At 42.5% G+C, this 27,206-nt stretch overlaps 1 protein-coding gene across 1 annotated transcript in view; it reads left to right on the forward strand.

Annotated features, from left to right (window-relative positions):
• LOC122941944 (zinc finger protein 420-like) overlaps positions 1 to 24,683 on the forward strand; it is a 43,160-nt gene extending 18,477 nt beyond the window's left edge. Inside the window, exon 7 of the mRNA XM_044299441.1 lies at positions 20,323 to 24,683. Within this exon, the coding sequence (XP_044155376.1) occupies positions 20,323 to 22,679 (2,357 nt within the window). The 3' untranslated portion in view covers positions 22,680 to 24,683. The remainder of the gene's footprint in view (positions 1 to 20,322) is intronic.
• Positions 24,684 to 27,206: the final 2,523 nt, after the last annotated feature.

Here is a 27,206-nt window from a genome sequence, read left to right on the forward strand (position 1 = left end):
AGGGCTTGTGACACTGCACAGGCTCAGACTGGAGCACATGGGATGAGGTAAATCCCCCAGTGGTCCCCTGACAAAGATTAGACCCCAGTTCCGCAACTTAGCTTCTCAACCAGCCTATGTCCATAAAAAATGGGGTTGATTATTATACAGACTTCCCAGTTTATTATTATGGATACATCAGGTGCTAAGATGACTTCTACGTACAAATGCAGGCCAGCCAGCATCCTTTTTCTCCAGACACCCACCTTCTCATTGGTGGAAGTTGCTGCATGGACCCTTTATAATCATATTGAATGTCCTACTGCTATTTGCCACTATGTGAGCAAGTAGTATTTGCATATAGCTGTACAGTGGGCCCCTAGAATTAATTTTACTGGTGGGCCCTAATCACCCCAGTCCGACATTGACACTGCATAGCGCTAGCTGATAGCTGGAGGTCCAACCACTGGGACCCTACTCAAAAGAACGTGGGTCTTACTTGTGCACTGCCTCTCCATTCATGAGAATGCTGGAGATGCGGGGGCGGAGCCAACTGAGCATGGTGGAAGACGTGTGAGCTCTGAGCTCCTCACCATACCACCCGATCTAAAGCCTTTATACAGCCCTGACCGACATAAATATGGGCAAATCTAACAAGGAGAAAGGTGGAGAGGCCATGCAAGCGACAAAGTCAAGGAAATCGCATGGGGATCTGGAGAAATACCGCTACAAGAGGACGTTGTCTCCTGCTGCTAGAGGGAAGATGGCGGCGGCGGAGGTCGACGCTGCAGCCTTGGACATAGATTCAGATGACGCAAGCTCCTGCGCTCCCTCAGATCTGCCTGACGAACCGGATCCCGCTCCGATCACCAGAGCTTTCCTGCAGAGGTCTCTACAGCAGTCCCTAGCCCAAGCCTTATCCCCCGTGTTGACGGAGTTGGCGGTCATCAGAACGGAGGTAACTCATGTGGGGCAGAGGGTGGAAGCGCTGGAGGAATTTCAAGCGGCTGTAGTACAACACAGCAAAGGCATACAAAGCCATGTGAAATCATTAGCCTCCCAGGTGGACAGTATTTACCTCCACTTAGAAGATCAAGAGAATAGGGGGAGAAGGAAGAATGTAAGGATAAGAGGTGTTCCAGAATCGGTGGCGGCAGAAGCATTCCTGGACAGTGTTAAACAGATATTCGCCATACTTGTGGGAGCAGAGCGGGCTGAAAATATTATCATTGAAAGGGCGCACAGAGCGCTTAGGCCTAAGCCTGCTGCAAGTGAGCCGCCCAGAGATATCATTTGTGCTTTACTGAATTATCTCGACACATCTGCAGTGCTCAGAGCGGCAAGAGAGAGAGAAGAAGTTGCTTTTGAGGGGAACAAAATCCTGTTTTTTCAGGACCTGGCGGCAAGCACGCTAGCTAAAAGGAAGGCATTGAAACCCCTCACGGCTGTATTGAAAGAGAGGAGGCTGCCCATGAGGTGGCTTTTTCCGTTTGGCCTGAGTACCACTGTTAACGGCAGGCAAATTGTGTTGCGCCATCCAGATGAACTTTCCAAGATATGGGAGGCCCTGGAGATTTCTCCCCTGGATATTCCTTCCTGGCTCCCTTCAGCTAATATGGAGAAGCTGCCCAAGCTTTCTGGTCCGTTACCCTGGAGAGATATGCCTAAGCACAAGAGCACAAAGAAGAAACCGCTGACAGGGGACTGAATTGAGGCCTCCTGTTGTTGGAGGTTGAAGTTTTGATTCTCTCATGATAGGCACTTGGCCCAGAGAAAACCTTTGTTCATCTACTTACTATATACGTGCTCCATAGTAAGAGTAATTTAAAGTTGTCACTGTTTGGAATGTTAGGTTAAACCATTGCTAGCAAACTAGTCTGATGCTCAGTTTGATATACCGAGGTACTGAGAGAGGGGCTTAGTTTATGTAATACTACCATAGGCCTCAGAGCTTGTGGAACAGCATACTCTCGGTCCTTACATTTGATAAGAGTTCTGAACTCTTGGAATGATGTAGTTATTCGGTCAGTATTACTGAAATTATATAAGAGGTCGAGTGAGTGGTTCATCTAGATTTTTCTAGAAGTCTCTACCTATGTCCCCTCCCCCAAGCTCTTATTCTCAAAATGTAATTACACCACTGCGCTGTACAGCGCCTATAGGACTGGGAAGTCCTTTTATTCTGTTTATATGTGTGTTTTTTGTCTTTATGTCCTTTTATTTTACTTTCTTGAGTCGAGTCTTTAGGTTCACTGATAGTATCTAGATCAAGCTTCTCATAAGTAAGTACTCCAGATATGACGCACATCACAATTTATTCACTTAATGTGAATGGAATGAACATTCCGCAGAAACGTAGCCAAGTTTACCACACACTTAGAAAAGAAAACCCTGATATAGTGTTTCTACAAGAAACACATTACAGACATAACCATGTCCCCAATATGTCCAGTAAACACTTCCCAGACTGGCACCATGCCACTCACTCTTCGGCATCTAGAGGTGTCTCTATTGGTTTTAGTAAGAATATCCCATTTCAGCTAACAGCGAAATTAATTGATCCCAACGGCAGGTTTCTATTTATTAAGGTGAAGGTCGCAAACTCAATGATTACCTTCGCTGCCATATACGCACCAAACAAGGGTCAAATTAAATGGCTGATGCAAGTTTTAGATTCTCTGAAGGGATTTTAGTACTAGGAGGGGATTTCAATCTTGTACTGGACCAGGTGATGGACTCCACATCTGCCAAGACCCAGTTATCGGGAAGACAGAAACGTAGATTGCAGATAACTCTGGCAGATATGGGCCTATCTGATGTGTGGAGATTAATTCACCCAGAGGAGAAGGACTTTACCTTTTTTCTCTAAAATGCACGGTTCCTACCAACGCATTGATTATATATTCTTATCTAATACTGTTATTCCCATGGTTAGAGAAGCCGCTATAGGGTCGATCACAATATCGGATCATGCCCCGGTGAGCCTGAAGTTAGTATTGAACGGCATGCCTGCGAAGACCTGGTCATGGAGGCTCAATTCTACCCTTTTGGAGGAGAAAGAACATAAAGATAGGGTTAAGAAGGTAATCCTAGACTATTTTAGCTTAAATGAAACCCCTCAGATGTCATGCCCGATATTGTGGGAGGCCCACAAAGCTGTAGTTAGGGGAGAGTTTATCAGTATAGGCGCCAAAGTTAAAAAACAAAGAACACAGTTGATTAACTCCCTGCTTTTGCAGATTTCCACACTGGAAAAGCTACATAAAAAGTCGCAGACAATTAAAGTTCTAAATCGGCTAAAATCCCTAAGGTCTCAGTTAAAAGACAAGTTGAACATTAGATCAGCTAAAATAATACAGGCTTTGCGTTTCAAATACTACTCGCACGGGGATAAGAGCTCTAAATTGATGTCGAACCTGCTAAAGGCACAGAGGAATAAGTCCTTTATTCAAGTAATTAAATCTAAAGAAGGCCACAGATTAACGGCTATGCCAGCTATAGCGAAAGAATTCTGCAGGTTCTATACTTCACTATACAATCTGGAAGGAGAAAGGGGTCCCGAAACTAGGGATAGTACGTTGCTGCAAAATAACATAGATGCTTTCCTGAAATCTTTTGATGTGCCTGCCTTGTCTGCCGGGGATAGAACAGATCTATTGAAGCCATTCACTGAGATGGAGGTTGCCAAGGTTCTCAATAGCATTCCATCTGGGAAAAGTCCAGGACCAGATGGTTACCCTATAGTGTATTATAAGAAATTTGCGGAAATTCTGATCCCACATTTCACCAAGATGTGTAATTCCCTTCTCGGTGGCTCGGCCCTCCCCTCGCAGGTACAGGAAGCGACTATCACTATCATTCACAAGGAAGGGAAAGATCCGGAAGAGTGTGGTAGCTATCGTCCAATCTCACTCCTCAACACAGATTTAAAATGGTGGGCTAAATTGCTAAGTCATCGTATAGCAGGTCTGTTGCCTGGTTTGGTGGGGGAGGAGCAAGTGGGGTTTGTGCCCGGCAGAGAAGGCAGGCACAATGTTAGCCGAGTGGTTAATGCAGTTTGCTATGCTAAAAAGAAAAATATGCCTTTAATATTGCTAGGGACAGACGCTGAGAAGGCTTTCGATAGGGTTGGTTGGCCTTTCATGCGGAGTACTTTATTGGCGTTTGGCTTCCCTGATACATTTGTCAGAGCAATTTTCTCCCTGTACTCAGCTCCCACAGCCCGTATTCTAGTCAATGGTTCATTGTCTGACCCCTTCATTATTAAGAACGGTACTAGGCAGGGATGTCCCCTCTCCCCTTCACTATTTATATTAGTTCTAGAAACACTTCTGCTGAAGTTCAGGCAAGATCCCAGTATCAGAGGAATCAAATTCAGAGGTGATATGCATAAAATGGCAGCATTTGCTGACGACTTGCTGCTAATGGTCACCAACCCTATCGAAGCAATGAAGCAAATTTTAGACACCTTTAAAGCCTTTGGAGAGATTTCCAATTTTAAAATCAACATGGAAAAGTCTGAAGCCATGGGAGTCTCACTAACTCCTTCCCAAATGAAAAAGATAAAAAGAATGACCCCATTTAAGTGGCCCCTCCACTGCGATTAAATACTTGGGAGTCATGATCCCAGCCAACCCTTCTCAGCTGTTCCGGCTTAATTACACTCTGTTATTAACAAAAGTGCAAACGTTTCTGAATAAATCCTTACTACCCAGAATTTCATGGATAGGAAGGAAAAACGTGTTGACCTCATACATCCTACCCCAAATACTATATATGCTTCGCTCCCTCCCAATAACTATTCCCAGATCATTCCTGAACAGATTGAGATCTATTATGGGGAAATTCTTATGGGATAACAAAAAAGCTAGATTACCTCACTCTCTACTTATAAGGAGGAAAAGACATGGGGGAATCTCACTGCCTGATATTTCCGCCTATGTTCAAGCTATTCATCTGGAAAGATGGTTGACTTTAGCTAGAACTGGGGATAACCCTCTACATGTACGCTTTGAAAGAGAGGTATTGGGGAAAAATTGTGCACACTTGCTATGGCACAAACCCCTAACATTAAACCCTCAGGAACGTATAAGTGTGATTACTAGGAGTACTATTAAAGATTGTCAGAGGGCATCAGCGTTAAACCTAAGCAAAGGAGAGCTATCCCCTGTTACCCCTCTTAATATGTTGCCTTATGTCCTTTCAGATAGATTTATAGAGGCCAATCCGGTGTGGGAATCTGTATCAGAGCTCAAAGTAGGGGACCTTTTGAAAATACCTCTCACCACAGATATATTTGAATCTCTCAGGGGGGAGTCACCTAGAATAGGATCAGATATTCAAAAATGGGACTTTGAAGTAACATGTAAGAAGTTCAAGTTATCAAAAAACCACTCAAAGATAGACCCAACCTGGTTAGAGACTATGGTTCTACTGCCAAAATTGCCATCTAAAACTTTATCCTTAATTTACAGACAGATCCTAGAAAAAAAGAGGAGACAGTCCGCCTACTTACCTTAAAGAATGGGAGAAGGAACTAGGGATAAGCCTTGATGAACCTAACAGAGCCTTTATTTTGTCACATTCACATGGCTTTTCCAGATGTGTTAGAGTGCAGGAGAACTCACTCAAAACCCTAACCAGATGGTACCGTACACCTGAATTCCTCCGGAAAATTCACTTAATAAGCTCTAGTGAATGCTGGAGATGTATGGAAGATGTGGGTAGCATTTCCCATATATGGTGGCATTGTCATAAAATTAGAAAGTTTTGGGACTCAGTAGAGGAGACTATAAATAGGATCTGCTCAGGAAACTTGTCACTTACTGCCCCCCTGGTTCTGTTGTGGAGGCCAGAGGGCAACTTTACTCCTAATAAAAATAATCTACAGACACATATGATAACAGCAGCCAAGTTATTGGTTCCAGCATTATGGAGAACTACTGAACCGCCTAGTATAGCCATGTGGTATGAGAAAATGAGTCACCTATGCAGAATGGAGGAATTAGCCAGTTGGGAGTCTGAAAATTTGGCAACCTTGGTTGTCGCACATGGCTACTCAACAGGAACAGAGATCTTGAGATATCGCCATCCAGAGAGTGTTTGGGGAGCAGAACTCTTGTCAACCCAGAGGGGAACAAAATTGATTGTAAGAATAGGTTCTACCTTAACATGGGTCTCAATTTTAAGTCACAGCTTTTTGCGGAAGAAAAAACAGGTTTATAATTTTTTTTTTTTTTTTTTTCCGAGTACATAGATCTCAGATTGAGATTGAACAGGTCAGGAGAGTGAACCTTTTCGGCTCTTAGGATTAGGTTTAAGATTTGTCTTAAGGTCTAATTTTTTGTTAATGTCTACTATTATTATTATTATTATTTGTTGTCCATTAAGTGGGAAATCCATTGTATGGAATCTGCAATCTCACATTACAGGATAAGTTAGGTTTGCGTACCACTTGCTATCTTTGGATAGAGGTTATACTTGTGACTTGCACTAATTTGCCATTTAGACCAGTTGCACTGGTCATGCCTTTTTCCCAAATATTCAAAAAGTATATGCGATATTATGCTTTACTGTTGTATACTTTAATAAAAAGAGAATGTTTAAAAAAAAGAGAATGCTGGAGATGGCGCTCAGCTGTCTCTGATGCTCCCGTAGAGAATTAGTGGAGTTGAGGTGCCACTCCATCAGAATGGGGGAATAGGGCCCCATTCTTGTGATTGGCGTAGGTCTCAACAATCGGACACCCAGAAGTATTTGGTGCGAGAAAATCAAGTTTTTCAAGAATTGTGAGACTGTATAAGGCACCAAGTACAGAAGCTTTCCGGAAGAAATAGGGAGGTGAAGCTCTATCAAGAGAGAAATGGCCTCACATTGGGTTATTGTCCTTGCCTTGTGTGCTAGAATGTGACTAGTCTTGAGCGAATCTAAGTCCACGAATTTGATCCGAATTTAAGGAAAATTTTGATTTGCTGCGAAGCCAAATTTTCTCATGCTTCGGTAGTGAATCGGTAGTATAAAAAAAAATAAAAAAAAATCCTACTTACCTCAACCATTTGTTTGAGACGGGCCCGCCGTCGCCATATTGATTGAAGATCTTGCAGAAAATCCCGTGCACGGTGACGTATGATGTCACCACGGCAGCCGATGTGGTGACGTCATCAAAGGCCGCACAAGATTTTGCGTTAGATCTTGTGTCGCAGGCAAATGGATGAGGCAAGTATGATTTTACTTACTTATATTTTATACCTGATTATTGTTATGCGATCATGTATGAATGTCGCATCTGAGGGCTACAATGATGTCAATGCACCCACTACTTACGTAGAAGTACACTGTGTGACAAAGTAATTTTGTCACAAGCAAATGTTTTTTGTAAAATTCAGAGAAGCAGCCAAATCGAATTTTGGAATACTTTGCTCATCTCTAAATGTGACCACAGGGTTAGACAACCTGTCAAGAAGCTATTTTTCCCTGGTCTTCTCCGCAGTGGCACCCCTGAGATTAGCTCCACCAGGGACAGCTCCTCTGTCAGGGACAGGAAACACTCAGAGAGGTAAAATTATATTGCCCTCCTCCTTCTCCTCAGTATTTTTTCTGTCCCTGTGCCAGACAGATGCATGAAGAGGTTAGGGCCCTTTCACCACTCCTTTCCTGCCTGTTTTAATATCTTCATGCGTTCCCCAATAATTCGGGAACTTCTATTCTTATACCTCTATGTTATGCCATTCCTTTATTATTTCTACTATAAGTTATGAATGCATTGCTGTTAGCCTTCAGTAAGGGTACGGAGGGGTAGTAACACGTTTGGGGTGTTACCTGCACAGACTGACTCTATCCAATCAGTGCTGCCATTTTCAGACTGCAGGTACCCCCCCCCCCCCGCCAACTTGTTACCACCCCTCTTTACCCTTACTGAAGGCTAATAGCAATTAATTCATTACTTCTAGTAGAAATAATAAAGGAATGGCACCATGGAAACTAAGGGTGATTCTAGATCGGTTCTGGATACCATGTTTGGTGGTGTGAGTGAATTAATGGAGTAACTGTCACGGGGTGAGTATTACAGAGCACACCGGGATGGAGAATGGGACACAGATCCAGAAGACTTCATTTTATCACAGGTAAATCACTCCACAGAATACAGACGAGCACCAACTCACACGGCTTACTCCGAAACAACAGTGAATAACTCCGGGGGCGCCAACCGGTACTCTGACGCCAGCAATTCAACCCCCCAATCGTCCTGGGTACTCTGTTACTTGAAGGATGGCTCCTCTCGGCCAAGGATGGATGGCAGACGATCACCAGTCTCTACTCTTCTTGGGGCATAAAGTCTTGGCCTTAGCTTTAGGTCCTCCTCCATCCAAAGCTCCCTGTACACTACAACAACCCCCAACCTCCTCTTCTCATAATTCCCCCCTGGCTAATGAGCCTAGGGCAGGCAAGGGGCGTGAATAATTACCAGCCCCCAACCTCCACTCTGCTGACCAGTCCAGCACCTTACAGTAGATTCCTAGGCAAGAGGTGAAGAGCCCATGCTTCCCTACCTCCTCTGCATTCCAAGGGTCCTGTCTCCCGACCCGTCTGTCCAATGTTTATTTATTGAAGTCTCCGGTAACACACCCAAAGGTTTACAACCCCTTCCCCCCTGAATGTCTGTAAAATACATGAGGCCAGTAGAATAAGATGGAGTCATGAGGCCAGGAAAGTAAGGTGGAGGTAATACAATGTCACATTAACCCACACAGGAGAACCGTGCTTCCCAGAGGTTGAGTGGCATCAGGGTTTTTAGCAGATGCAGCCGAATTTGTTTAAAAAGGCAGAAAGAACCTCAGGCCTAATGAATTTAGTTAAGAGGCTTCTCTGGCTAAAATTGTGGAAGGGGAATTTCTTATGTTCTGTTCCACTGTAAATAAGTATTTGGCCCAGATTTACTTTCTATTCTTGAAAAAGCATCAGATAAGATACAAGGCTTTCAAGAGGAAAAAAGGCAAAAAAAAAGTAAACTTTCATATAGATTAAGATATCCATTCCAGTCCAGATAAAAAAAAAGGCAAATCTGGAAGATGCCTAACAGGAAATTAGGGAAAAATAAGCCCTTTCACCTTAATCTGAACCAGCCCTTTTCATCCAAATGACACCAGAAAGGTGGGGAGAAGATTGATTGGGTTCGTCAGGCAGTGGGAAAAGATAACAGACAGTAGATGGATTCTAAATATTCTCCACAAAGGATACAACATAGAATTCCAATCAATCCCACCAGAGAGATTCAGACTAACTTCCCTCCCCTTTCCACAGCTTCAAAATAGACTAATGGAGAACGTTCAGGATCTATTACAACTAGGCGCTATTCAAGAGGTCCCTACAAGCGAACACTAAAAGGGACACTACTCATCTCTAATCCTAGTAAAAAATAAATTAATAAATGGAAATATTGCATGATAATAAGTCTAAAGTATCTGTGGCAAACATCGCCACTTATAGAATGTCTTTCTTGTCTGTACCTCTTCCCCTCCCCCCTCAACCTCTCATCAGCCCTTGCTATTGTCTGACCCCCACTTTTCCTTGTACCATAGTCATCTATGTATTGTATGTAAATGAGGCTGTTGGAGGTCTGAAACCAGGTGCGCATGCCTAGTAAAGTCAGTTGACTCCCAAACTGTGTGTCGTCCAGTCACTGGGGAAATTGTCTCTTGAATATTGACCTGTTTCTTCAGCTACAAGGGGATTTAAAGTGAAGATATTGAGGGTATACCTTGAAGCTCCGCAACAATTGGTGGCAAGCGGCGGGATTCAAACTGCACAGCAAAGCAGCAGTTCATTGAAACAGCCATTTGGATATACCGGAGTTTGAGAATATGTGCAGTCATTCGAACGAACAGTGAATGGAGACGAATTATGCAACATTGAAACGAACTACGTTAAAGGAATTATTGGAAGCAAGGGGAAGAAAAGCCAGCAACAAAACCAAAGCTACTCTTGTGGCCGATCTCATGGAGGGGGACAGAGCGACCACTGCGGCAACTCCACAGGAGACAGAGCCAACAGAATTTACAAGAGAGCTCAATAGCAGGTTAGCTTTTTACCCAAACACCCCCTCCGTGGAGACACTAGAAAGACTGATAGCAGATGTACACGAGTACATTGTAGCTAAGCAAAACGCTATTCAGCGAGTTGGGGAATGAGCCCCAGCACCCACCAGCACTACCCAGGGAAAAGCTAAGATTCCCTACCAAGCTTTTAAAAATTACACAGAAGGAGAAGGTGATATTGACGAATACCTACAGGATTTCGAAAGGTTGTGCCAGCTACACGACATCAGCCCAGCCGACCAAGTACCCCTGCTGGCAGGTAGATTGTCAGGCCGTGCCGCAGAGGCATACCGAACCGTCCCAGACGAAGACATCAGGAATTATCACAAAGTCAAACAAGCCATCCTAGCACGGTATGCCATTACCTCTGAGGCATACCGACTCAAATTCCGGGATATCAAGAAACAAACAAAAGACTCACACACTGAATGGGCACACCAACTACAACGAGCCGCCAAGGGGTGGATGGAAGTGACACGGGTTACCACTATGGAAGAGATGTTCCAGTTAATAGTAATGGAGCAGTTTTTTAATGGACTAACCACAGAACTGCAAACTTGGGTACGAGATCGCAAACCCCGTACCCTACCAGAGGCAGCCAAGCTAGCTGACGAGTTCCAAGACACCAGGCGAGACCAACGCACACCACACCAGACCACGTACAAAGTTCCCACTGCCAAGGTGCATTTGAATTGGGGGGCAGGGCATGGAAACGTGGAGGTGGGAATTATGCAAGATTTGCCCGCTAATGTTATTTTGGGCAACGACTTGGGGGAGCTCACCTCTGCTTTTGTCCCTCAACCAACTATCCAAGAGGCCTACCCGGTTGTTACCCGGCAGCAAGCACGCACCACGGCTCCATCCGATCACTCTGAGGCTCAGGTAAACAATATGCCACACACCCCTCCTATTCTCCCCTGGGATGCCCCCCTGGAATTTGGCATTGAGGTGGCCCTAGATCCCTCCCTGCAGGTATATAAAGATAGGATAAACAAGGACCAGGGAGGGTTGGAGGGAGAGAGATATGCTTGGGACAAAGGTCTCATATACCGCTATGCAGAGAAGGTAGTAGCAGGGTCCATACCCGTGCCCACTAAGCAGTTAGTGGTACCCCGAAAGTATAGACAAGAGTTGCTGCGCATCGTGCACGATATACCATCATCAGGACATTTAGGAATCAGCCGAACGAAACATCGGCTGACGCAGAACTTGTTCTGGCCAGGTATCTCAAAGGATATTAGACAATACTGTCAAACGTGCGATACCTGCCAGAGGGTAGGGAAGAAAGGGGATCGCTATTAAGCCAAACTCAGATCCCTGCCTATAATTGAAGAACCCTTCAGTCGAGTAGCTGTAGACATAAAAGGACCCCTAACGAAACCCAGTCCCTCCGGCAAGAAATACCTCTTGACCGTAGTGGACTACGCCACTAGATACCCAGAGGCAGTGGCGTTGACCAATGTACATGCGGAGACTATAGCCGATGCCCTTATGCAAATATTCTCCCGTATGGGATTTCCCCGGGAGATTATATCGGATAGGGGCACCCAGTTCACTGCAGAGGTCACCCACCAACTGTCACGGACGGTGTATGGGAAACAAGACAATGCAACATGCATATATGACTCACTGGATCCAAAGCTAAGGAACCAAGGGGAGACCCCTGCACAAGACCTAGCACTTTCCCTGGCTGCTCAGCCTATGCAAAGATCCCAGAGGTGGATGGTTGCATATCCACGTACCTCGACTATATAACCCCTGAACACCCTACAATAGTGAGGGGACACGACCACCGCCTCTCTACACCAGACACGGAGGGAGTCAGGGTCACCTGGGATCCAGCAAACAGAAAATAACATAAATGTACAGCACTTAACTTTGTAGCAGACAGGAAAACAGGATCAGCATGCACACACACTCCAGGAAGAAGTATAAGCTGCCCAGTAATGCATTATGGGGCGGAATTTAAAGGGATGCAATCAGTCCAACTACATGACAGCTGAGAGAGGCTAACGAGATGAGGAACTGAATACCACAACAAAGAGAACTCAAGGAGGAGGTTCTGAAAGGCTTCTGTCAGAGCTTCTCAGCTGTCTGGTTGTGACACCAACTCTGGAAAGTGTGTGGGGTGAAACCGATCTTAAACTCCGCCTACCACCCCCAGTTCAACGGGCTCTGTGAGCGGTTTAACAGAACACTTAAACAGATGATCCGCACGTTCATAGACGCTCAAAAAGACTGGGAACGGTTTTTGCCCCACTTGCTCTTTGCCTATAGGGAGGTACCCCAAGAATCCACGGGATTCTCCCCTTTTGAATTATTGTTCGGGAGGAGAGTGAGGGGTCCTTTAGACCTTATCAGAGAACACTGGGAGGGAGGGGTAACTACAAATGGTACCCCTATTGTCCCATACATGCTGGAGTTTAGGGAACGCTTGGAGGCTCTGACCCAGGCGGTATGTACTAACCTCCAAGCAGCCCAACAACGGCAGCGCAGATGGTATGATAAGGGGGCCAGGGACCGCAGCTTTCAGGTGGGGCAGAAGGTGTTAATCCTACGGCCAGTCACTAATGACAGGAGAAGGTATGAGATATGCACACCCTAGATGTTTGGTGCTCGTGACGGACAAATTCAATTGATTCACATAGGAAATCCACGGCACACCATTATAATTTCAATAATCAATGGATTTTTTAATTCATACTAGTTTATACATCAGCTTTTTTGTCCCATCCAGTGTAATCATGCAAGCATCATAATTAATAAAGCAGTACACCCAACGTTTCGGTCGTGTCGACCTTTCTCAAGGGATCTGTGAAGAACATATAACAAACAAAGATTTGTTTTTCAAAGCATTTTTTCAAAGAATTTGTACTATATGTCGAAATAATCTGTTCTTTTTATTATTTACTTTAGTTTAATTATAGCCTCTAGTGATACATCTTTGTTCCGTCCGTCAATATTTATTTTTGTTTGTTATATGTTTTTCACAGATCCCTTGAGAAAGGTCGACACGACCGAAACGTTGGGTGTACTGCTTTATTAATTATGATGCTTGCATGATTACTCTGGATGGGACAAAAAAGCTGATGTATAAACTAGTATGAATTAAAAAAAAACATTGATTATTGAAATTATAATGGTGTGCCGTGGATTTCCTATGTGAGTCCCTAATGACAAGCTGCAGGCCTCCAGGGCCTTTTGAATCCTGGCTGTCTCCTTGCCAACTGAAGATCGGAACCATGATCACCGATAATGGCAAGAATATTCTGTTAGCGCTGTGTAATTGAGTGCTGACCCATGTGCCCTGCATGGCGTGTGACTTAAATCTGGTTGTAACCTAGTTCCTGAAGTCTTCCACCCGACTGGAAGAAGTCTTGAAAATGGCAAGGAAACTGTCCATGCACTTCAGCCGCTCTTAATATGCAAAACACGCTCTCTTTGAGCTGCAAAAGCAGAATGGTGTTCCCCAGCATATGTGACGTTTCCACATGTTGGAATTCTACCTTACACATGATGGACCAACTATATGAGCAGAGGAAGGCTGTGAACGATTTCTTGATGATGCAGGTGGACTGTGGTTCTCCGCTGTGTAACTTTGACGGTGGCAAATGGCAGCTCATGCGTGACACCTGTCGTTTGCTTAAGCCCTTTGAGGAGGCCACTTTGTCAGTCGCCAGGACTACAGGATGAATGATGTCATTCCACTCCTTCATGTCTTGGAGAAAATGCTGAAAATCTGGCTGGCCAGGGGAAAGGAGACTTTGCGCTTACATCTTACGGCTAGACCGCATTTTGTCCCTATCGGGCCTTTAGGATGCTGAACAAAAACTTAACATACGGTCAATTGACCAAAAATTCCCTTTAGGGGTCCTATTGTTTATATTAAAACTACAAACTTTATTATTGAATAATTAAAATACTACTTGGAGAAAAAAATACTAGTGAGTGGTTTAAAACTATTAGGAGACAGCTGAGCGCTAGGATATGTTCACTGTCTATCTGAAGTGGTCTCTGTTACTAGGCTATACACTCTGTTTAAAGGGTAGGTGGTCTACCAAATACTCTATAGCTATTACTAGATACTGTGGATCTACTAGAAAGATTATGGCACTACTCCTCAAATAGGTTGTGTAATAGCGCCGCAGCTTACTATGTGTCAGACTTTATCGTATGGCTCCTGATGGTGAATCAGTGATGTCCTGCTGGATACTTGTAAATGGAAAATTCCTATTATTGATGGGTTGGATATGCTCCTAATTCCCTATATTTCCAGCATCCATCATTCATTCACACCGTCTAACACAAAGATGTAGGAGTGCTGCTATTCCACTAGACACACACTATCTAGATAGCCGAACAGTGTTCGCGACTCTACAAGGTAAAATTTGTAGGCCTATTGCGGTATCCTGCCTAAAACACAATAACTATCACTACCCCACCCGACATGTTTTGCCGCGATACGGCTTCGTCAGTGTAGTTGGGGTAAATCTGGCTGGCCAGGGTAAAGGAGACGTTGCACTTACGTCTCACGGCCACCTGAGTGCCGCAGGGGCTAAACTGGAGGAGGAGGATGAGGACGATAACACCCAGGAATTGTATACCGAAATGGATGGTTTATCTGCCCAAGCGACAGGAGAGGAAGAGGAGGAGCTAAAGAGCGATGAGGAAGACCAGGCCGGTGACCCCGACAGATCGTGGCAGTATGCAGTAGAGATGGAGGCAGGAAGTCCCTCCGATTCCATTGTGTAAATGATCAGATGCATGCTGAGTTGCTTGCGTAATGACAGCCGCATTATCACTATTCGGCAGAAGGATGACCATTGGCTTTCCAGTAGTCTTGCTACCAGGCTAAAATGGGGGTCTTTCTTACACCTTCTGAGAAGGATGATAAACTCAACTACTATCAAGTCGCTGTCTAGGTGCGCCATCATGCATCCTCACAAAGGTCTGACCAGGGTACCCTCTGCGCTCATGCTCCACTGCCATGATTGCTGAAGAAGGGGTGAGGGCGGGGGGGGGGGGGGGGGGCAGGACCAAAAACATAGGTAAAAAGGCAACCAAAAGCTCAATTTCCAGGAGGATTAAGTAAACTATTGCCCTGGCTTTATCAATGGATAAAGAAATCCTGCAGGAATTGAGTGTACACTCCACAACAGTCATGGCAGCTTCTTGGGCAGAGAACTGCCTCAGTGGAACAAATATGCAAAGCAGCATCCTGGAAAAAGACCGGCAGTAGTCAGTCTCTAATCTTAGTATATTTTGGTATTTCTCAGGGTTGCTGTCCTGGAGATGACTAGGAAACAGTGTTTTTTCATTAACTGGTAATTGTTTTTTCAGAAAATCGCCAAGATGACAACCATAATTTTCCTTCCCAATAGAAAAATAATAATTAAGATAAATGTATATTTATTAATATAGATTTATTATTGATATAAATTATAGATTAATATATATTTTTGCTAATGATTTTGTTATACATTTGCTTGAGTATTTTGTGAATGAAATATATGCAATGTGTTGCTCTATAATTTTTTTATAATCCTGCTTTGGTTCTTAGTAAATCACTGAGGAGAAAGAGGAGGGAAAAATGAATCTCCCTAAGTGTTTCTAGCCCCTGGCAGAGGCAGAGCTAATATCAGGGGTGCCTTCATGGAGACTTCCTGGAAAACCAGTTACCAGGAATTACAATTACACTTTTAACTGCACGCTTTGTCATGGTGAAGGAAACCTTGAATGGACTGCGAAAAGTGTCTTTTTATTTTTTATAAAACTCGCTGTAAAGTTCAACAGCATAGATCAAACTTCATTTGAACTTCAACCTGACTACATTCAAGAAGCCTAAAAACACCAATAGTAATGTTTTGGGAGTGCTTTACAGCTGCTGAACCAGAGATAGTCAGATATCTCCCCCCGAGGACATGTTGAACAGTGAAAGATTTTTATACCAAGGCTGCAGAATTTGGTTTTAAAGTGTTAATGACCTATGCCAGCACCATAGATCAACTGGGTACATTGAGTCCAGGAGGCCAGAATGAGGGCTTTTCTTCTACTCACTTCATAGGGCAACAATTATAACTTGAATTCATGGATCTTTACAGCAGGCATGCTCAACCTGCGGCCCTCCAGCTGTTGCAAAACTAGTTTTACAACATATATCTGTAAAGAATAAATCGAGGCAACTGGACGTACTGTAGATTTCTTGAAAACGTTTCACTCGTTCTTCCAACGAGCTTTCTCAATTCTGAGTGATTTGTATAAAAAAATTCTGGGAATAAATATGTAACTGAATCCACATCTGGTAATTAGACCCAGCATTGGGTCAAAGGTGTTGATTCCATTATCCTAATTGGAGTCAGTAGGTGATAAAGACTTCCCAGAAAAAGGTGTCAAGACAGCATTATACGTGGCAGACAATAGATGTCTAACCCCCCCACCTCTATTCAAGCTTGGCTTCTCCATTTTTACGTAGATGGCCTCCTTCACGCCTCATTTGTACCAATCGGCCTCCTTATCTAAAACACATACTTGACTGTCTTCAAAGGTGTGACCTGTTCCTTTTAGATGTAAGTACACGGCTGAATCTTGACCAGAGGTTTTGGCTCTTCTATGCTGGGCCATACGCTGATGTAGTTGTTGTTTTGTTTCGCCGATATACAGTTCTGAGCATTCCTCATTGCACTGAACTGCGTACACAATGTTGTCCATCTTGTGTTTAGGCGTTGGGTCTTTGGGGTGAAACAGTTGTTGCCTCAGTGTGTTGCTGGGTTTAAAGCAAACAGGAATGTGATGTTTATTAAAAATCCTTTTGAGTTTCTCAGACACCCCAGCTATATATGGGATAACCATATTCTTGTGTCTGTCATGCTTCTCGCCCTTACTGGTAGTCTTGGTGGTCTTTCTTCTCCTTCCTTCTGTTTTGACAAAGGCCCAAACTGGATACCCACAAGTTTTAAGTGCCCCTCTGAGGTGTTTGATTTCCTTCGCCTTGGCCTCTGTGCTAGTGGGGATTTTCTCTGCCCGGTGGTGTAGAGTCTGGATGACTCCCAGTTTGTGGTCTAGAGGATGGTGGGAATCAAACAGCAGGTACTGGTCTGTGCGTGTTGGTTTTCGATAGACCTCTATTCCCAGCTTCCTTCTCTCTTCCACTGTTATAAGACAGTCCAGAAACGCCAGTTTGTTGTTCTGCAAATCTTCCCGCGTGAAATTGATGTTATGATCCACTGAGTTGATGTGGTCGGTGAAAGCCTGTAATTCTTGTTTATGAATTTTAACCCAAGTGTCATCCACATATCTGAACCAATGACTCGGTGTAATTCCCTTGAAAGTGGTCAGGGCTTTTCTTTCTACTTCCTCCATATACAGGTTCGCTACAATAGGCGAGACTGGCGATCCCATAGCACAGCCATGTTTTTGCTTGTAGAACTTGTCTTTATACTTGAAGTAGGTGGTACTCAGACAAAGGTCCAGTAAGGCACACACTTGGTCTGGGCTAAGTTCTGTTCTGCATCCTAAGGTGTTGTCTAATAGCAACTGTTTCCTGACTGTTTCAATTGCCTCTGTAGTGGGTATGCAGGTGAAGAGGGATGTAACATCATAGGAGACCATTGTTTCTTCTGTGCCCAATACCAAGTTCTGGATTTTGGTGGTGAAATCTTGAGGGTTCTGTATGTGATGTTGTGTGTTTCCAACCAAGGGCGCTAGGATTCTGGCTAAGTATTTGGCCACATTGTAGGTCACAGAGTTGATGCTGCTGACAATTGGCCTGAGAGGGGTCCCGTCCTTATGTATCTTAGGAAGTCCATAAATACATGGAGGGGCTTCCCCAGAGTAGAGGTGATGATACATGGCCCGATCAATGATTTTGTCCTTTTCTAGTTGTTGTAGTAGTTCTATAACCTTCTTCTTGTAGCCACTGGTTGGGTCTCGTCTTAGGGCCTCATATGTGTTGTTATCATCCAGGAGATGTGAATCCACATCTAATTACCAGATGTGGATTCAGTTACATATTTATTCCCAGAATTTTTTGTACAATCACTCAGAATTGAGAAAGCTCATTGGAAGAACGAGTGAAACGTTTTCAAGAAATCTACAGTACGTCTAGTTGCCTTGATTTTATTCTTTACAGATATATACCATGACCTGGATAAATAGTTTTACAACAGCTTGAGGGCCGCAGGTTGAGCATGCCTGCTTTACAATCATATGACAACTGCTCCACTGTTGTGACATTTATGAAGTTGAGAGAAGTGATTAATAAACTATATGGAGAAAGTATTGGGACACTTACACATTATACCTACTGGACCTATTATGATGTCCCATTCTATAGCCATAGGCATTAATATGGAGTGTTTCCCCCTTTTGCAGCTAAACCAGCTTCCTCTCCTGTGGGAGTGGGAGTGTATCTGGGAATTTTTGTCCATTAATCCAGAAGAGCATTTATGAGGTCCGACAATGATGTTGGATGAGAAGACCTGGCTCCCAATCTCCATTGTACTCCGTCCAAAATGTGTTAGATGGGTTTGAGGTTCGGGATCAGTCAAGTTCGTCCACACCAAACTCGCCCAACTACTGTATGTCTTTATGGATCTTGCTTTGTGCACTGGGGCAAAGCCGTGGTCTAAAAGAGGAAGGTCTTTCCCAAACTGTTCCCACAAAGTTGGAAGAATACAATTGTCCAAAATGTCTTGTCTGCTGAAGCATTAATATTTCCCTTTGCTGAAACTAAAAGGGCCTAGGCTGACCCCTGAAAATCCCCAACAGCAGTATCATTCCTCAACCAAACCTTACAGCTGGCATAATGCAGTCAGGCAAGTAATGTTCTCCTAACATTCGCCAAACCCAGACTTGTCCATCAAATCTCCAGATTGAGAACCCTGATTTATCACTCCACAGAACATGTTTCCATAGCTCCTAAGTCCAGTGGTGGCAGGCTTTACCCCACTATAGTTTTTTTTTTTTTGTTAAAGCTGCCTGTAGATGTGCAACGGGCGCCTCCCCCTGGGGCTCTATATGAGATGCCACCCAGGTGTAGGAAATGCCAAGTGGTATAGTGCGGCCTAAAATGTTTCTTGGATACCTGGATACAGCTGGACCCAGGCTTTGAATCAGAAGCAATAGGAAAGGGGGGGATTTGAAAGAAAGATTGAGTACAGAGCTTGTATGTAGTTGAACAGCAGCTTTACTTTAATAAACGTTCATCAGAAACAGTCTTCAAACTTTATCTTGGTCCCAGCAGGCTTTAGCATTAAAACTGGCAGGCAAACTCAACTCTGCTATATCTGCTTCTCTCTGGCTCTGCTGTACTGACAGGCTGACTGTATAACTCAGCTTCTTCTGTATGGTGCACTTTCCTTTCTGTGTTCTGTCTCTAAATTAGGCCAGGGCACTTTCCTCCTGGCTCCTGAAGCTTCAAGCTTTGGCCTCCATGGCCAGCAGAGCTTGAGGTGCTGTGGCTGGCATGGGCATGTCCAACAGAGATGTGCCCTCCACACCTTTTCCCTAGCAGGGGGTAAGCTAGACTGGAACTAACTGGTCCTCACCCTTCCTGCAGGAAGTGGGACTCGCCCACTCTTCTCAAGAAGCGGGGTTAGAATGGAAGGTTCCATTCTATCTAACTATAGCTCTGCTATGTTTGCTACCACCGGCTGGTGAACCAGGCACATCACATGTTATAAACAGTTGCAAAGAAATATTATCATTGCACCATATAAAGGACCTGGAACAAAATACATAAGATGACACTGTGTTAGCCCATTAAAAACAGTAGCAAGGTGCAGAAATAGTAACACCACACTGGGGTGTTACAGATGATGCAGTATAAAGTACATCTCCTGAAGAAATACATGAACATGTAAAAAAAATAAAAATCTAAAACTGATAATCCATTGTTACACTTGTTCCTAAGCCGTGAGCTATTTGTACTCTCCTCTGCTCTGTTCTAAAATGCATGTAAGTGTTGGTGAGATGGAGACCACCTAATAGCACCATCTCACAGGTCTCTATATTATTCTCTACTGAGCATTTCACTGTTAAACTGTGGTGTTAGGCACATTGAAACATAAACCTGTGAAAATGCTTCAACACAAGAGTGGAAAATACAAAAGAATAATGTTTTCCCACCACTGTCAGTTTATAGAATGTTGTAAATTGTATGGATTTTTCTATAGGAACGGTTATAAAATATCAATATACTGTTAAGGTTATATTATTAAAAAATAATAAAAATCTGTTTTATTTTTGGCAGATGACTGTACCAGGAGCTCAGTGGAACATTTGATATCTTCAGATTTTAAGACAGATAATTATGATATAAAGCAAGATATATATGAAGTGCATGCTATTATCCCAGATGAAACCCCGGCCTTTCATAGGAAAGATCTATCATCTGATCCTTTGGTTCAAGTCGACTCTAATGATTCATTACGGACCATTAGGCAAAATAACTGTCAAAGAAGTAGTGTTCAACATCAAAGAACTCACACAGGAAGGAAGCAATTTGCATGTTCAGAATGTGGGAAAAGTTTTAAAACAAAATCTGATTTTGTTAATCATGAGAGAAAACACACAGGGGTAAAGCCATTTTCATGTTTAGAATGTGGGAAAGGTTTTAAGTACAAATCCAAACTTGTTATACATGGTAGAATTCACACAGGAGAGAAGCCATTTTCTTGTTCAGAATGTGGAAAGGGTTTTAAAAATAAATATGAACTTGTTATACATGAAAGAATTCACACAGGTGAGAAACCATTTTCATGTTCAGAATGTGGAAAATCTTTCAACCAGAAAGCAAATCTTGTTACACATGAGAAAATTCACACAGGGGAGAAGCAATTGTCATGTTCAGAATGTGGAAAGGGTTTTAACTATAAAAGTCATCTTATTATACATGAAGCAAAGCACACAGGGGTAAAGCTTTTTTCATGTTCCAAATGTGGAAAGGGTTTTAACAATAAATACAGTTTTGCTATACATGAGAGAATTCACAAAGGGGTGAAGCCATTTTCCTGTTCAAAATGTGGGAAATATTTTTCAGATAAATCACTACTTGTTAGACATCAAAGAATTCACACAGGGGAGAAACCATTTTCATGCCCAGAATGTGGGAAATGTTTTACAGAGAAATCATATCTTGTTAGACATCAGAGAATTCACACAGGGGAGAAGCCATTTTCATGCCCAGAATGTGGGAATTTTTTTACATATAAATCAGATCTCGTTATACATGAGACAATTCACACAGGGGTAAAGCGATTTTCATGTTCAAAATGTGGAAAAGGTTTGAAATCTAAATATGATCTTGTCAATCATGAGAGGATACATACAGGGGAAAAGCCATTTTCATGTTTAGAATGTGGAAAATGTTTTACCAGTAATTCACATCTTTTTAGACATCAGCGAATTCACACAGGAGTAAAGCCATTTTTATGTTTAGAATGTGGGAAAAGTTTTAATGATAAATCTGATCTTGTTAAACATGAGAGAGGTCACACAGGGGAAAAGCCATTTTCATGTTCAGAATGTAGGAAATGTTTTATAGATAAATCAAAACTTAATACACATCATAAAATTCACACAGGGGAGAAGCCATTTTCATGTTCAGAATGTGGGAAATGTTTTATAGATAAATCAAAACTTAATAAACATCATAAAATTCACACAGGGGGGAAGCCATTTTCATGTTCAGAATGTGGGAAATCTTTCAACCGTAACTCAAATCTTGTTACACATCAGAGACTTCACACAGGGGTAAAGCCATTTTCATGTTCAGAATGTGGGAAATCTTTCAACCGTAAATCATGTCTTGTTACACATCAGAGAATTCACACAGGGGCGAAGCCATTTTCATGTTCAGAAAGTGAAAATTGTTTTACAGATAAATCAGAACTTGTTAAACATCAGAGAATTCACACATGGGAGAAGCCATTTTCATGTTCAGAATGTGGCAAATCTTTCAACCGTAACTCAAATCTTGTTACACATCTGAGAATTCACACAGGGGAGAAGCCATTTTCATGTTCAGAATGTGGCAAATATTTCAATCGTAACTCAAATCTTATTAAACATCAGAAAATTCACACAGGGAAGAAGCCATTTTCATGTTCAGAAAGTGAAAAATGTTTTATAGGTAAATCTGATCTTGTCAATCATGAGAATCATACGGGGGAAAAGCCATTTTCATGTTCAGAATGTGGAAAGTGTTTTAACTATAAATCACATCTTTTTAGACATCAGAGAATACACACAGGGATGAAGCCATTTTTATGTTTAGAATGTGGGAAAAATTTTAACGATAAAGCACATCTTTTTAGGCATCAGAGAGTTCACACAGGGGAAAAGCCATTTTCATGTTCAGAATGTGGGAAATGTTTTATAGATAAATCAAAACTTAATACACATCATAAAATTCACACAGGGGAGAAGCCATTTTCATGTTCAGAATGTGGGAAATCTTTCAACCGTAAATCAAATCTTGTTACACATCAGAGAATTCACACAGGGGAGAAGCCATATTCATGTACAGAATGTGGGAAATCGTTCAACCGTAAATCATTTCTTGTTACACATCAGAGAATTCACACAGGGGAGAAGCCATTTTCATAATCGGCATGTGGGAAATGTTTTAGACCCGTTTCACACTAGCGGCAGGCTGTTCCGGCGGGTGAACAACCTGTCTGATCCGTGCTGCCTCTAGTGAACGCATGCCCCCGGTAGTCAATGGGGCCGGAGCGGTAGTCCAGGGGCACGCGCTCACTAGCGGCAGCACGTATCCGACAGCCTGCCGGAGGTCCTTGCCTTACTCAGAAATCCACTCTTGTTCACCATGAAATTTTTCACAGAGAGGAGAAGCCATTCTGATATGCAGTATGTGGAAACTAAAAGTCGGCTGAACATCAAAGAACCTGCACCGAAAAACATTATTTTTCCATAACTTTATGTCAGTATGATTCCATTACAAAAAGGTCCCACAGATGCACACAGCATTATCAGTCATGATAATCCACCACTTCCTATATCCAGTATGCACAATCTTTCTCTCACACGGAGCGTGATTCCAGCAAGGGACACGCTTATGTTAATAAGAGCCCTTAAGGCCTCTTTCAGACGAATGATATAGATTGTGTCCGGATCTGTACCGGAAAAAAATTATGGTTTTGCACATAAGTGCAGTCAGTTAGGTCTGCGATTGTGTTCAGTGGTTAATTATTATTATTATTTTTTATACGGATGCTATCAGTTTTGTGTGGAAAAAAAAAAGAATAACAATCGACATCTAGCAACCATCAGTGAAAAACGCATTGCATCTGGATGTATTGCGTTTTTCATGGGAGCCCCATTCATGTTTATAGGACCAGGGCTGTGTGAAAAATGCAGCTTATAGAACATGCTGCGATTTTCACGTAACACAGAGATGATGCGTGAAAAACAACGCTCATATACACAGAGCCATGGAAATTAGTCAGGATTCAATGCGGGTGCAATGAGTTCAATTCACGCTTTGCACCCGTACGGAAAACTCGCTTGTGTGAAAGAGACCTAAAGGGAATCTGTCAGCTAATCTAACTATATATAACCCAAGCTCAGGCTATATAGTGCTGCCTAACGCAATGAAAAACATACCATTATTCGTATTATGTGTACTTTTGAAGTGCAGAAAAGGACACATTAATCTAGTATGTCTGTAGTAACTGTTTTGTGCAGTAATGTTTACACTTTTTTTAACCACTATCTGACTGCCCATTGACTGTAAACGTTCCGGCTTAATCTCTGAATGGATGCTCTGGAACGTCCATTCAGAGATTGCAGCTGCTCAGCTGGGGGCCCGCTGTCAGTGACATCAGGGCTCCCCAGAGAGAAGCCAGGGACCGTTCCTGTGTGTCCCTGCCTTGTAGATCGCTGCATGCACAGCGCTAAATGAGCATTGTGTATACAGATCAGGAAGCACGATGCACTTCTTGCTCTGGCCCGGGCAGTCATGTGACCGTGGAAGTGCAGGAGTTACCGGGTCTTCAATAGCCCATGATCAGCCCGGCAGTGAGGTTGTACAGCATAGTATACTGCTGTAAAGCTTCTCTGGGGGGGTTGTATTCCCCCTATAACTACTATGTCAGCCCCAGTTACAGGAGAAATCAATAGTAAAAAAAAAAAAATGAATGCTAAATGTTTATAAAAAAATATAAAAAAATTACATGTAAAAAAATGGCCCTTTTCCCCCAATTAAGTAATTAAAAAATTGTTAAAAATAGAAAAAAAATATACATATTTGGAATCTCTAGGTCTGTAACAACCAGTTCTATAAAAATATCACGTGATCTTTACCGTCAGGTGAACAGTGTAAAAAAAAAATATAATAATAAATAAAAATGATGCCCAAAACAGCTATAAAGGACATATGTTGAATGTTAATTAATAAGTATAATATAATAAGGTATCACTATCTTTCTTAAAGGGTTTGTCCGAGTTATTTTATTCTGTGTAAGTTTCTAACTGATCAAATGTAAAGGATTTTCAATTCGCTTCTGTCATCTGTAGATCATGTGATATTTTTATAGAGCTGGTTGTTAAGAATGCAGCGTTACCTAATATGTTTGTTATTTTGTTTATTTCAGTTTTACACAATAAAAAGAATTTTTGAAAAAAAATTGTGTTTTTGTGTCTCCATTTTCTAAAAGCCATGTTTTTTTTTTACTTTTCTGCCAATCGTCTTGCTTAGGGTCTCGTTTTTTGTGGGAAGAGTTGACAATTGTATTGGTACCATATTGGTTTTTTGATCGTTCAGTACTACACTTTTTTTGGTGCATTCACTTCTATGGGACAGCTCCTTCCTATGCACTTGAACAGACAGAGCTGTTTCATAGAAGTGAATGGGGACACCATACTCGTAATTACACCCTCCAGTAGGTGAACAAAGCAGAGACGGCTGCTTTCTGTTCAAACAATTGACTCTGACTCGCGCCACCCCTGCCTGATCTGATATTGATGACCTATCCTGAGGATATAATTACAAAAAACAAAATGGCTGCACACCATTATATATACAAACAATAGAGCTAAGAAATGTTCATGACAGATGCATGCGGTTGTATTATTGAAACTGAAGTCTGTTTGCAAATCCACAATGGATCCGCAAAAAACGCTGGTGTGAATGTAGCCTTATTTTTTTTTTTTATCACTCCTTGTTTGTCTGCTAACAGGTCTTGAACCCAGAAGTGTAAGACAAAGAACTTACTATTGAGCCAAATGCTCTTGCACAAAACATTTTTTCTCCATTGACTTTCCGCTTTTTGCGTTTCGTTTACGGAACCTTCCAATTCCATATTTCTGTTTTTCCTTTCCGTTCAAAGATAGAACATGTCCTATTATTGTCCGCATTACGGACAAGGATAATACTGTTCTATCAGGGGCCGGCTGTTCTGTTCCGCCAAAAAACGGAATGTCATCCGTATTTTTGGCGGATCCGTCTTTTGCGGACCGCAAAATACTGAAAAAGCCATACGGTCGTGTGCAAGAGGCCTTAATGAGAGGTGTCTACGTTATTTAATTAGTATGTAGCTAGTAGACTGGTTCTCACCTTTTTACAAAGCAATACCAAAATGACCCTCTTAGTGGGTGATGAGCGTATTTACACAAATATATCCTATTTATACATAGTCATAGTAGACTGAATATCGGTAACTACCAGTATATAATCAACAATCTTCCTGCCTAACTGTGCTCCTACTACGTTCTCTAAAAACACAACTTAAACCTTGCCCCCCAACGTGTTTTACCAAAAAAACAATGTCCTCAGGGAAACGGGCAGGAGAACAGAAAGGCTGAATGCTGATGTGAACTCAGCCTTACCACACCTGTGTTTCTTGCTTAACCTCAAACATCCATATAGATACATAGTTTATATTTTGAGATGCTTCGTCTCAATAAGGGTACTTTCACACATGCAGCAAGGGAATCCGGCAGGCAGTTCCGTCGCCGGAACTGCCTGCAGGATCGGTCAAAACGTATGCAAACTGATGGCATTTGTCAGACGGATCAGGATCCTGATCCACCTGACAAATGCATTGAAATGCCGGATCAGTCTCTCCAGGGTCATCTGGAAAAACACATCCGGCATTAATTTTTTTTCGCATTTTTGCCCCTAACACTCGGGGCCGGATGCGGCATTAATGCATTTCAATGGGAAAAAATGCCGGATCCTGCATTCTGGCAAGTGTTCCAGAATTTCGTCTGGAGATAAAACCGCAGCATGCTGCGGTATTATCTCCGACCTGAAAAGGCAAAAAGACTGAACTGAAGACATCCTGATGCATCCTAAACGGAATGCTCTCCATTCACAATGCATAAGGATAAAACTGATCAGTTCTTTTCCGGTATTGAGCCCCTAGGACGGTACTCAATGCCAGAAAAGAATAACGCTAGTGTGAAAGTACCCTTAGATGGCACTAATTTACCACTTTGCAATATTATTCCTCTTGATATATGGCAATCTCTTTTGGGGTATTAGTCGGGGAGGTTTGGGAAACAGAGAAGGAGGCATCTAAGAGGATGCCAGAGCTACAGGTCAACGGGATCAGTTTGTGCTTATTGTCAATTAACTATACTCTTCTCATCTATACTGCTCTGCCATCCTGTTATGAGATATTAACTATCTCTTGTGTTATTCCATATTTTTATTTTTTTTATTTCCTTCATTAGTGGGACCATAGATAGCTTTTTTCCAGTGTCTTAGTGAATAGTAATCTTTAGGACATCTTTTGATATATCCATCTACTACCAGTTTTTTGTTATGTGCTTTTCTTATCATTCCCACATTCTATGCTTTTCTTTCACTTTATATGTTTTAATTTAGAGCTCTCGGATATCTCTGTCACCAGGCCAGCATGATTCAGGGCTCCCAGATACCTCTATTATCCAACCGGCATAATTTTATAATAGCACAAAACAACAAAGTACTAGAATTATAATGTGAATAGTGGTGACTGTACCTACTGTAACCTAATGATTCCAACTAAAACATTAAGTAATCCCGTAGACGTTCAGTATTCGGAGCAGGCGCAGTGAGGAAGCCAGCAGCCGCTGAGCATCCTTCCCTCACTGTGCCAGCTCCGAATACTGAACGGCGCGATATTTACA

Source organism: Bufo gargarizans, chromosome 6 (genome assembly GCF_014858855.1).
Source record: "Bufo gargarizans isolate SCDJY-AF-19 chromosome 6, ASM1485885v1, whole genome shotgun sequence".
Taxonomy (NCBI): domain Eukaryota; kingdom Metazoa; phylum Chordata; class Amphibia; order Anura; family Bufonidae; genus Bufo; species Bufo gargarizans.